This window comes from Apis cerana, linkage group LG15 (assembly GCF_029169275.1).
Source record: "Apis cerana isolate GH-2021 linkage group LG15, AcerK_1.0, whole genome shotgun sequence".
NCBI lineage: Eukaryota > Metazoa > Arthropoda > Insecta > Hymenoptera > Apidae > Apis > Apis cerana.
This window is the reverse complement of record NC_083866.1, coordinates 921,275-935,723: the sequence shown is the minus strand read 5'-3', so window position 1 is coordinate 935,723 and position 14,449 is coordinate 921,275. Positions and strand designations below refer to the sequence as shown.

The 14,449-nt window shown below is 18.4% G+C and overlaps 1 protein-coding gene across 6 annotated transcripts in view; it reads left to right on the top strand.

Moving 5' to 3' along the window:
* The window catches only part of LOC107996040 (ras-related and estrogen-regulated growth inhibitor-like), a 233,704-nt gene that overhangs the window by 21,364 nt on the left and 197,891 nt on the right, over nucleotides 1–14,449 (top strand). For all 6 annotated transcript variants that reach the window (XR_009832780.1, XR_009832781.1, XR_009832779.1 and 3 more), the window contains one exon: nucleotides 5,606–5,662. Coding sequence is in view for 3 of the 6 variants with exons in the window: in XM_062085332.1 (XP_061941316.1) it covers nucleotides 5,606–5,662 (57 nt within the window). In the remaining 3 variants the exon portion in view is untranslated. The remainder of the gene's footprint in view (nucleotides 1–5,605; nucleotides 5,663–14,449) is intronic.

Here is a 14,449-nt window from a genome sequence, read left to right as displayed (position 1 = left end):
AATATTTTTTATTTTTTTAAAAAAATTAAAAAGGATGTTAAAATTTTTATAATAAAATTAATTAACAGAATGTTATAAACATTATATTATAAACACAATAATAATATTTCATTTTTTAATCTTATTTGTAAGATGCAATTAAAATATAAATATGGATAATCATGACCTTATCTTAATTATTAATGAAAAAAACTTTATTTTTGTTAAACTCTGTAACTCGAAATAGTTTTAAATACTATTTTTATTTTATAATTTTTAAAAATTATAGATAATGATTAAAAGATATTTATTTATTTGCATATTTATAGCACTATAGTGTAATTAATAATAAATAAAAGTTAAACAATACAAAGAGAGATAGTAATAATTAATTATTATGAAATTTAAAATAATTATACTGAAGCATTTATTCTATTTTAATAATTAAAGATTATAAAGATTATAAAATTTACGATATTTATAAAAAATACTAAATTTTTATTAAAAATGATGTTATAAAATATTTTCTAATTCAATCAAATAAATTCCAAAACTATGTAATATTCGTTTTATTCGAATTCTACATATATTCCTTTTCTTAAATAACTAGATAATTAACATATATATAGAATATAAATAAATATTATGAATATAATACAATATTATTAATTAACTTTACTTCATTAAATATTAAATATAAATGATAATAATTATAAAATTATTAAAAAAAAGAATAAATAAAATAATACTATAATATTAATAAAATAAAAAATATATTAGAATAATAAATAGCTTACTTACTAAAAGTTTTTTAATATAATTTTATTTTTTAATATAATTTATTATAAAGTAATATTATTATAAATATCGATTTTCATTTTTCCAAATTTTATAAAATTCTTCGATTTATAATTAAGTTGAAAAAACAAATCATTATGAAAAAAATATTAAACAAATATTTAGAATTTTATAATAGCTATATTAAATAAGAAAAAATTCACAAAATTCACAATGTTAATCATTAATAAATTAATGAATATATGTATATTTAAAATTAACAAGTATACTATATGTATATATTTAAATTTCTTTTACATGATATTATAAGTTTCATTCATACTTGTATGATCAATATCGAATTATTGAACAAATTGAATTGTTTAAACGATGGGGCGATTGTGTGAAAGAATCTTGTCGAGTTTATATATGATAATTGATGTCCATGATTCAAATATTAAACGATATTTATATTGTTATGTGAAACAGAAACCTTAGAAATCATTTTCAAATGCGCAGCATTTTGACGAAAGCAGATTAATGCTCGCGATGCTGTGTTATTTTCAAGAGATTGTATTTGTTGGAAAGTAAACAATCCCAAAAATAGATCATTGCTGGGATTACTGCGAAATTTTTCTACGAATCTGCAAAAATTACCTTTCAGCCAATCTTTTTCTCTTCCTTTCATTTTACTTCGATCGCTCATTCGTGAGCTTATTTTTCAAGGTGCTAGGTCATTATAGCCGTGTAATTACGGATCGATAGGATAGCGAAATTGATCCTTCACGAACTGAACCTGTGCGAAATTGCAGGGTTGAAACGGAAAGCGAAACGAGAGAACGTATTTCTTCTCGTGTCGGTGAGCTGTCGACAGGAGGTGTGGTGGTTAGTTTAAGAGAATACTTTTATCGCGATTAATAACATACGATTCTCATTCTGTCGTTGGATGTTCTCTTCAACTTTGCACGCCTCTGAACATTCCCAAATACCGAGCGAAAATTCAATTAATCTGTCACGCGCGAATACGAATAATCCTTTCCCGTGTCTTTTTAATTAATTCCCTCATCTCAAAGTGTGCGAAAAACGAAGGAAATTAGTAATGAGAGAATTATTTACTGCCTCTATCGAGTTGCGTATAAACTAAAGTTGAATGAATCGTTCATTTTATGTTATGAGATGAGAAATTGAGTCTATAGATAGGAGAGAAGATTTGAGTAAAATAGTGATAATGAAAGAAATACATGATAGAAAAATAGAAAGATATGAAGGAAAGTATAAATGATAAAAGAATAGGATTATATGAATTTTTTAAAGAATCATGATTTATAAAATTATTTTGAATAAAAAAAATAAATATTTAAATATATTAACACTTAAACAAGTAAGATTGAACATTTTTTATTTGAAATGAAGTATGAAAGTAATTATTTCAAATAAGAAATAAATTTTTTTGAGATTTGCAAAAAAAGAAATAACAATAAGAAAATAAAGAAACTAAAATTGATTGGATTTTTGAGGAAATTATAATAAATTATAATTTGAACGAAAATTTTATTCATGTTTAAATCAAGATTCATCAAATTCATGTTTAAATCAAGATTGAGCATTCTTTATTTTAAATAAAAAACCAAATAACTAGTAGAAAAATACAATAGGAAATAAATTTATTTTTATATAAAAATGTAAATGTAAAAATAAAAATCAAAAATTTTAAAATTTAAAAAATAATAATTATTTTTAAAAATTTTGTTTATGAATTATCAACTTGATTAATTAAAATAGTAACAAATAATAAAAATTAAAAAGATAACAAATAAAATATATAAGAAATATTTAAAAATATTAAAAAGATTTTAATCAAGAAATAATATGAAAAAAAAATAGATCTAGATACAGAAAAATTCCACAGATTTTTTATAAAAGAAAAACATCTTTATTTTGCAACAAAATTAAATAATAAATATTTAATATTAAATTAAGTATCAAATAAAATGATAATTAAAATATAAAATATAAATAAAAATTAAATGATAATTTATTAAAATAATTTTAAACATATTATTATTCAAATAAAATTATTTAAAATAAAATAGATAGTTAATCAGTAAAAATAAAAAATGAAATAATAAAAATTTGAATAATAATTATATGAATAAGATAATTATTTAATATCTAAACTTAATTTTAACTTCTTATTTTATTATTAAATTAAGAACTTTCGTAAAGTAAAGAGTTTTAGTCAAGCTTAGCTTTTGAGCATAGGAAATCTTTACTTTTAAAATAAAAATCAATATTGATATGAATTCAAAATTTTGAGAAATGAGAAATTATTTGAAAAGTTTATATTTTATTAAATTTAAAATATTTAAAAAATACAAATTTGAAATACAAAAATAAAATACAAAAATAAAAATATGAATTGGAAAAAAGAAAAATGTTTTCTATTAAAATCTTTTTTTTTTTAGAAAACTGAATGTGAAAATTTGAAGAATATACATGAGATTAAATAGAATTTCTAAAATTTTCCATTAATTGATTGTTGATAAATAATGTAATATAAAAGAGCATGCTAAGAAACGGACTTTCTAATAATTGAGATACACTTGTCAAATTTATCGATGTCAATTAACCAGTTTAGGCAGGAAAAGTATGTTAAATATTGACATAAGTATATGTGACAGGCATTTTTAAATTATACTCTAATAAAGTATATTGATTTTGACGTTTACAGTAAATTTCTTACAAATTCATTTTCTTTATTATAATATATTAATCTGATAAAATAATTATATTATATTATAATGGATTAATAAATAGTTACTTATACACTAGTATTTTTATTTAATAACAATAATACTCAATAATAAAAATTTTACTTTTTCAATAATATTTTTAATATATTTATTTATTTTTAAAATTTTTTAATATATTTATTTATTTTTTAGAAATATTAAATAAAATGAGTTATATAATAAAATGAGTTTTTAAAAATATTAATATAATTTTAAACAATAACATGAATTTTTTCTTTTAATGACATTATATAATTAAAAAAATTAAGTAAATAATATATTATATAATGTATTATATATATTCAAACATACTAATTTTAAAGATACCAGATTGAAAGTTTTATAATAATCAGCAGTTTAAAAATTATCATGAAGTTTTTCATTTTTATGAAGTTGAAAAGCTTTTTCAAAAAAAAAGCTTGCAAAGATATGATATGATTAAACAGAGAAATTGTGCGATGATTAATTGCTTTTCACTTATATAAACCTGTTTTCGTTAAAATTAAGAAACGAGCAAAACTTTCATTCAGCCTGATAACGACAAGAACTCTAACTAAAATATATTTAAATTAATCTGAAATTGTGTCACCTCCGATTTTAATAAGCCAAAAGAAAAGAAAGAAAGAAAAGAAAGAAAAAAAAAATAAAAATGAGGAGAAAATAAATTCAAAATATTTTAATTTATTAAAAAATAATTTATTTGAATTTATTTGAATTATTGCTCCTATAAATAAATAATCTATTAATTTCTTTAATAATTAATCTTAAATTTACATATAAAATGCAAGCTAATATTTTATTAATATTATATATTATTAACTATATATATAATATTATATAATATATAACTATATAACTATATAATATTATATATTATTAATATTAATATTTTTGGGTCATGGATGACCGAATACTTTAAATTAGATTTGAATTAGAGTTCTTAATTTTAGATTATTTTTTCTCATAGATTTATATAATTTGAGTTAAATTTATGCTAAATTTATTTTTATTTTCATTTTCATTCTAAAAATATCAAGAATTCTAATGTAAAAACATTTATAAGTATTTGCACACTATTATAGTACATACAATTATAGTATTCTAGAATAATTTGTATTGGAAAAATTAAAAAAAACGTACAAATTTATGCAAATTGTATAAATTTTTAGAAAAAAAATATCATAAAACAATAACATCAATTAAACAATTTGTTATGATAAGAAGAAAAATATAAAACAACAAAGTTATAGATAATAATAATAATAATAATGATAATGATAATATAATAATAATAATAATGATAATGATAATATAATAATAGATAATAATAATAATAATAAATAGATAAATAATAAGAATAGATAATAAGTATTTATATTTTGTTAATATATAATTATATTAACAAAATAATTATAACAATTTTAATAATTATTAATATATAATTAATAATAATATAATATATAATAATTATTATAACAATAAAATAAAAAATTTATAAATAAAATTTATAAATTTTATAATTTAAATATAAAAAAAAACAAAATTTAAGTTATTAAAATATAATATAATAAAATATTATTAAACTTATTAAAATATAAGAGATCAATGATAATAGATAAATTATAAAAATCTAAATAATACATAATAATACGAAATTTAAGTAATACAAAATAATAAATACAATTAATATAAAATATAATAAATATACTAAAATATAATAATAAAAAATTAATAATAGTAATTTTACTATTTTTCTTAATTAATTCTTAATTAAGAACAAATTATAAGAACAAGAATAATTAAAAAATAACTATATAATTGTATTGTATTATATAACTAATTATAATATTATATATTTCTCGATTATTTTTCAATAATTATACAATATTTTAATTATAATTATCATGAATAATAATGAATTATTATAATATATAATGTTCAACTTTCACTTAGAAAAAAATCACATTATTATCTGCGATCAGCTTATAATTTTAATTGCCTCGATACTTATCTCTTTAAAAATATTTCACACGTTTAACTCTTATTTTTCTTTTCAGCCGTGGTAGTACGCTATTTGACGAGGCGATATATTGGCGAATACAGCTCAACCAGTGGTAAGTCGTTCTTTTTTCTGTTTCTTTTATATTTTTTATTTCTTTCATAACTGTCTGTATGCCGTTCTTGCTATGCGTTACTCGAAAATCAAACCTTTTCTCTCGTTACTTTCATTTTGACTATTGTTTTCAATATTTTGCATTATGGTATAAGTATAAAGTATGGTAATATGGTATAAGTATAAAGGAATTTAATAACTTATTCGGTGAGTTTTTTTACGATCTCTTTCTACAATCGATTGATTATTTTATTATACTAAGCCACTTTGTATTTTTAACTGCTATATTTTACAATCGAATAAAGATTTCATTTTTATCTTAGTAATACAAAATTATATTTTAATGGTATAGAATAAATTATTTCTTTCTTAATGAAAATAGTTGAAGATATTACATATTAATTAATTAAATTTTATGTTAGAATAATTATTTATAAAAAAAATCCTAATTTTGCTAAATTTTGAATATATTGAAATATTGAATATTGAATATATTATAGAAAAAAATATCTGATCTTGAGTTATCTATACATCCTATTTACAAATTATCGGTAGGTACTCAAATATATTATAATTTCAGTAATCGTAATTTCGATCATTATTATTTTAATTGTTTAACGATTATTTTATATACTATTTTTGGATTTCATGGATTCTTTGAATAATCCCAGATGATAGTTGTAGAATATGCTATTCTCTTTACCATCAAAAATAACTCAATTCTCTTTTAACGAATTCTCGCATGAGAAGAATATATGACATCATATATGACATCTTCACTATGACTACTAGATTAGAGCAAAGTCAAGTGTTATGTTACGTGACGTAATTTTGCTTAATCTAGCAATAGCAATGGGAATAATGTGACATCATATGTTCATATAGAAATTCGAAAAATTTGTTGTAGAAAAATTGAATCGCATTTAATAATAGAGGAAATACGATTCATGTCCAATAATATTGTTTTTTATTAAGAATGTAATTAATTCATCGATTATGTGTTTTGGATATCGGTTTGTATTTATAAAATAATAGATATAGTATATTTATAATTAAATATGCAGCGGTTTCATATTGATACATTATGAATGTATAAATGGTATAGAACATTCAATATATAATAATAAAAGATTTTAATATTTCGAAAATCAATATTCGCAAATAAAATTTTATATTTAATCTTTTTCTCACGCCATTAAAATTTTGATTTAATAATACTGGTTGGATGATATTTTATTTCTTTTTAACAATTTTTAATAGTACAGTTTTAAATCTGTATGTAACATATAATGATTTATTTTAAAACTATTAATTGAGAAGTATTAAATTATTCAAAATAGTCTTAAATTCATTATCATAATTAATTTTATAAATATATTATTAATCATAAAAAATATATTTTTAAATTGTTTTTAATATTTGATACAAAAAAATTCAATATTTTTTAATTTTTAAAATTGCTTAATTGATCTAATAAGAAATTCTTAATATATTTAAAAAATTCTTGAATATCGTTGATTATTTATTATCGAATTTAAAATATCAATTACTACAGTTATTCATAATGGATTTGTACAATTATTATTTTTGACTTCTTAGAACTTCTTATATCTTCAAGTTATTTTGATCCGTAATATTCAATAGATCATTTTTCATTCAATATAGATAACAATCAAAAGTATATATTTTAAAACAATTTAAATAATTTTAAATTTATATTAATTATTTATATTAATTTTTTTATTATTATATCATTATTATTTATGTTATATATCACTCATTTGTTTCTATTATGAAAAAATTAAAAATTTTTAATTTTCTGATAATTTAATTTACTATATATGAAATATGATACATTATATATGAAAAGAAAAACAAACTATAGAAAAACATGATTAGAAAAAAACATGTTTATATTAATTTTTAGTATATTGAAGCAAAATTTCAGAAAAATATTCTTATACAATTATGATAATTAATTAATATAAATGATTTATCGAAAAAAGTCTATGGATCTATAAATTATTTTTTTAGAAATACTTCATTAATTATAAGAAATTACAAATTAGAATTAAACAAAATTAAAAAAATATTGTTATATCATTAACTACTGTTATAAACATTAACTATAAGGCTTATAATGTATCATCTTCCAAGAATTCTCGAGGAATTACAAGAATATACGTTGAATTATAATAATATGATTAAAAGAGATCATAGAGATTACATATGATTTCTTTTCACGGCTCTGAGGACGATCATTGGCCGACCGTGAGTACAAATTGAACGATCGTGAAAACGGGCCTTGAGAGCATGCAACAACTTCTTCCCCGTAAAGTATCGAATTCTCGGAATGCGGACCATCGTATAAACGTGATTATCTAGACTCCTTTTACTGCGAGTTCCAGTTCCTCTTTAAGCTATGCATACCGAGAGTCGTGGCGAGCAACGACAAGATTTTCAACAATATTTGCCTTCTCGCATTTTTACTCTCGTATTTTTCTTCGTTTTTGCTTGGTTCATTCTTCTTTAGTATATCTCTAGGGTGAATTTTATGAGTATACGAAAGGTAAAGGTTAAATTATAAGTTCGAATGTGTTTTAATATTTGTTTTAATATTTTGGAATAATTATAATATTATAATATTATTCGTAATAAAATAAAAATATTAAATTTTGTTATCGTTATTTTTGAAAATAAATGATAGTCAATAAAAATGAATTTCGATTATAAAATATATATGTATATGTATTATGTAGTATTTCTTATTAAAATGAATTATAATATACCATAAATATATCAAAAAAACTTTATTAACTTCGTTTTTGAAAATAAATGACATATGAATATGTGTACATGTATTCAATGAATTCTAATTATTCTAATTCAATGATTCTAATTATAAGATCATGATGATAAAAAATTAATATTTTCAGGATTTATTAGTATTAAACATCTTTGTAAGTTAATTATGAAATATTTTTTTTACAATTTGTTTTTTTATATTTTATAATAAATTATAATAAATTATAATATTTTATAATAAATTAAAAGTATAGAAAAATTTTTATTTTCAGTGAAGATGAATGATATTCAATAAAATAAATTTTTATCATATATATAAAATGTTATATGATATTATAATATTAACAAAAAACTAATAATATTTTCAGACTGAAAAAATATAAAATATTTGTAAAATCATGGAATGTGCATTTCAAATTTGATAATTAAATTTTGAAATTCTAATTTTCGATATCTTTGATGATGAAATAATTTATTTATAATGAATTAAAAATCATGAGATATTAATAAATGTATTAATATAAAAATAATATATATTTTTAATTCTTTGATAAATATTACTGAATGCATCGATGGATTCTGTATATAAAGTTCGATTGAATGATTATATTATAATGATAATCACAGAAAGATAATTTCTGTGCAATTACTATATAATATAAAAAATGTATAATTTAGTTAATAAGAAATTTATAAAAAAAGATAAAAAGAAAGATGAAAATATATTGATATGAAATCGTTTATAAATTTATGAATCTTTTTTATGAAAATTGAGAATCTCAGACATAGAATTATAAATCGAAATAATTATTCATAATTAGATACTTTACGAAATTATATATATATGTGTATATTGTTAAAAAATATTATCAAGAGATTAAATTTTCTAGCAGAAAATTAAAAGAATATTGATTGTAATTCAATATCTTCGAAATTTTTGATATCTTCAATAAGATTCTACATCAAATTTAAATTTTAAACAATTTCAAAGAAATAAAAAAAAATTATAAAAAAACTTTAAAATATCAACATGTTTTCTAATTTAATTTTTTTATTTCTTCATAAAAAATTTTAATATAAACAAAGATATTAGATTAAGTATTGTTCTAAAATAATATTTAGATAATTTAAAAATTTAAATTTAAAAAATTTTGGTTTCAAAATATTATATATATTTTTGTATTACCTTGCAAATTGTATTACCTTGCATAATAAACACAAAATCAAAATCTTTCACTTATCATCTTTCAAATCATAAACTTTAGAAACTTATAACAAGCCGCTCATAGGCAAGAACGTTATCCGCATCGTGCATTATTTCAGCGCGAATCTCGCCAATGCGATAAAGAATTTAATTTCTCCATAGCGGCGCGCTGCCTGATGTCATTCACATCTTGAGACAGCACAATGGTCCATTTAATAGATCGCTTTTGTTAATCGCGCTACTAGAGGCGTTCCGCCATTATGGTACCGCGAAAACAACGCGTATAGGACCATGTAGTGCTTTGTGAGGGCTTGTATTGCGCTTATTATCAAGCGTTTATACACATTGAACGAGCTATAATTGATCTTTGAGCACAATATAATTAGATATTTTTAAAATTATTATTATTACAATTTACAATATAGTAAATCGAAGAAAAATACATTTTGAATTTATAAGAATATTCAAGCATGTTATAAATTTGTTATCTAATTAAAATAAGTATTTTTTTATAGTATGAATATTTCAATAAACTGAAATAAAATAAATATAATATAAATAAAATTGGTAAAAAATTTTAATGCAGAAAAGTGAAATATAATAGAGGAATAAAAAAACTTATTCATTAATAAAAAATAATTTTTAATGTTTAAAACTATTTAAAATATATTTATCAAAAAAAAAATATTAAATCAAATGATTTTTTTTTTAAAAAAGATTGCTATTATTAGTAGTTATTATTTTGGATTTATAAAAATAAAACGAATGATATAAAAAGATAAAACGATATAGTGATATTTTTTAAAAATTTTTATTATCGATTGTTTATTTAAGAATATGCAGAAAAATACATTATTTAAAATATATTTAAATTTGTTTCAATATGGTATTATCTATTCTATTTTCTGAATTTATATTATTACATATTTTTATGTCTAATATATCTTATGTTGAATTAACTCTTTATTATAAAAAATTTTTTTATTATATACTTATATTTATATATAAGATATATTTACATATATATCTTATTAGATATATAATTATTTATATAAAATATGCAGTATACATACAGTTAAAAATATAAATATAAAAAATATATATTTGCAGAAAATAATTTTATGTATTTGCAAAAATATATAAAAATTCGCAATTTAGCAATATAAATAAAATTAGTAAAAAATATATATAACAGAGAGAGAGAGAGAGAGAGAGAGAGAGAGAGAGAGAGAGAGAGAGAGAGAGAGAGAGAAATAAACTCAGGTCTTTGACTTAGTCTCGGTTTTCACTTGGCTAAATAATAGAGATCGCTCGATTTCACCTTCTTGCTTTCTGACGAATGTATTACGTTAAGTCTTGCCTACCTGTTTTGCCGGCACAATCAATTTATGATTCTCCTACCGCTCGGCGGATCTTGTACTTACATACGAAGAAATCTCTCATACTGCTTTCCAGGGAAGTTGTTCAAATTAATTTTCTTAATTCTTGCGACCGCTTTTGGCACACCATTTTCTGTTTGTGTTTTCGATTCTTAAACGTTCTATTGTTAATGATGATGCCTGATTTTGTTTTGATTGAATTTTATTGGACTTATTTCCATTGTGAATTTTTCAGGAAGGATTTTTTTATCGTTTCAGATTAGAAAAATTCTGAGATTTTGTTTGTATAGATCAATGATTCGGATGTATAGAGATTAAGATCTTAAGATTTTTGTTATGATATACATTTTTATACATAAATTATTGGATTAATTTTAAGCACGAAAAAATGAAACTATTTATGATGATAAACTTTATTTTTAATTAAATAAAAGAAATTACTTAAAATTTTACATTGAATTTATATTAGTTTAATATATTTTTTTGCATTTATGAATTACTATATTTAAATTTTTCTCAATAATTTTTTTATATTATTATTATTATTACTTAAAAATGAATATTATAATTTACGATAACTTTAATTATTGCCAATATTATAAATATAATAAATATATTATATATTATAAATATAATTTATATATTATATATAATATATTTTATATATATATATATATAATATAATATAATATATACAATATATATATAATATATATAATATTATAAATATAATATTCATTTATTACTCTGAAATTTCTATTTATTATACTCTGAAATATATTTATTATCTAAACCTTAATTTATTTATCTAAACTTTTTTATTTCAATAATTCAAATTTTTTTTAATAATGATGTTATCGTATGAATTTACGAGAAATTAAAGTTTATTAATCGTAATTTTTTAATTAGTTAGTAACTAATGCATATAGGATTTTGAATTTTTTATTATATTTATATGTATATTGATAATAATTTATGTAAGATTTTAAAATTTACTATTTTTATTGTTTATTTTTAATATTTTTTTCTTCTATTTTTAGTATTTTTAATATTTTTTTTAACCTTTCGTAATTCTTTTTTTATGTTTTTTATTTTTTTGGAAAAATAAATAATAATTATTTTAGAATTTTTGATTTTTTAATTTTTCTTTTTTTACTATTCGATGCATGCTATTGAGAAAATTTAAATATTATTTTTTAAAATATTTTTGTAAAGTAAATATTATATCGATAGAAAAATTATTTATGGTAAAAATGATCCAATTTGCAAATATTAATTTTTTAATCTCTATTATTTATCTCTTATTTTCTTTTTTTCATTATCTTCCGTTTACTTGTTCTATAGTCTGTTTAATATTTCCTTTTACAAATTGTTTCTTCCTGTTATACAATGTTTCTCTAATATCAATAAAATAGTATAAAAATTAAAGAATTCTCTATAGTAAATCTCTAATTAGAATTCAAATTATATTTCCATTAATTCATTTTCATATATTGTTAATAATCATTATTTTAGAAACAATGATCTCGTAGATCATTTATTTTTGTAATACTTTTAAGTTACAGTTATTACTCGAAGTAGCTTCAATTTAAAAAATTCTATGCTGTTTTATGAATATTGTGAAACTAGTCTAAATAGTTAACCAGATGAACATATATTAATTGAACATATATATCATTTCAGAACTAATTTTTGAAAAAAATATTGTAAAAAAATCATTTTAACTACTAATTTAATGTCTTTCAGTATATTTTTAATAAATAATAATATGTTTGTAATAATCTTATAATCTTAAAATTTTTTAAATTTATTTCATAGTTTTTTATTATTATAATTTATTGTAATAATATAATATATGTATTATAATCTTTTTTATTACAATGCATAATTTTAATATAATGATATTATAACGTATATTTATGTTAAACAATATATGAATACAGAGTAATTTGAAAACTTTTAATTTAAATAAATTCTTTTTTGTAATATTTCTATTTTTCCATTATTCTATTTTTATATATTGAAACTTTATTGATTTCATTTTAGTACAGTAAGTAAATAAACTTTAAGAACATTAAGATATAGATAACAATAAGATAATACATATACAATATAGAGCAATAAAATAATTGAATTTGAAGATATACTATCTAATGATAAGTATTATCATTAGACTTATCACTAGAGTGCGAATATTTATACATTTATGTATATTATATGTATTATATGTATATTTATATAAATAAATAAATATATACATATAATATATATATAAATAAATTATACATTTTTATAAAATTTAAAATATAATATAAAAAATAATCATAGAATACTCATAATATGAAAAGATACAAAATATTCAATATAGTTCGCATTATAATATTTGAAGTAAATATTTTAATAAAGTATTTATTAAGTTCCATTTTTTAATAATATTCATGAAAATTTGATTTCACATAAAAATTCGCAGATTTATAACACAATATAAAGAGAATTTTGAAAATTTTTAAATATAAATTTATAAATGTAAATGTTAATTAATATTATAATTATTTATTTTATTACTTTTATATTTTATTAAAAATGAAATTAAAAAAATTATTTTATTTTATAAAATATCTATCTTTTTAAGAAATTTAATAAAATTTAATAAAAATTTAGTAAAATTTAATAAAAAAATTTTAAGTACAAATATTTTATTTTTTCTTTCTTTTCATAGAATAAAAAAATGAGTTGTTTTTGAGATAATTTAGATTGCAAGGGTTTAAATGAACAATATATGAAACAAATAATAGAGCTAGAACATTGAGAAATTGAAAGGATTCCTTTGATTTATAAAATTTTTCTAAATCATTCCAATTTCTGATTGCAAATTTGAATTATACAAAGTCTTCTAATTTTTCTCTTTCTTTCTTCTAACAAACAAAAAGAAATTTAAATATGAGTTATAATCATAAATAAATAAATAAATAAAGTTTATATTTTTCTTATATTTGTGGTTTTTCATTCTTTTTCTTTTTTTCTCTCTCTTTTCCATGCATATATTGATATGAATCCTTAAATTCTTATTTCTTAATTTAATTTTTTTTTTTACGAAATACTGTTTATAAAATATAAATGTATATAATATATACAATAAAATATAATGTATATAAACTATAAATGTATCAATATTTTTCAAAAAATTATTAAAAAGATTAAAAAGATTAAATTATTAAAAAGAAGAATTTTCATGTATAAGTTAAAAGAAATTTTTTTTTTGCATAAATCAAAAATATAATATTTTAAAAATAAAATTATAAGAAATGCGCTTGAACATAATAAATAACAATTAATTAATAAATAAGAATTAAATTAAAAAATTTATTGCATAATTTGAATATTTTCTTATGTTTTTAAA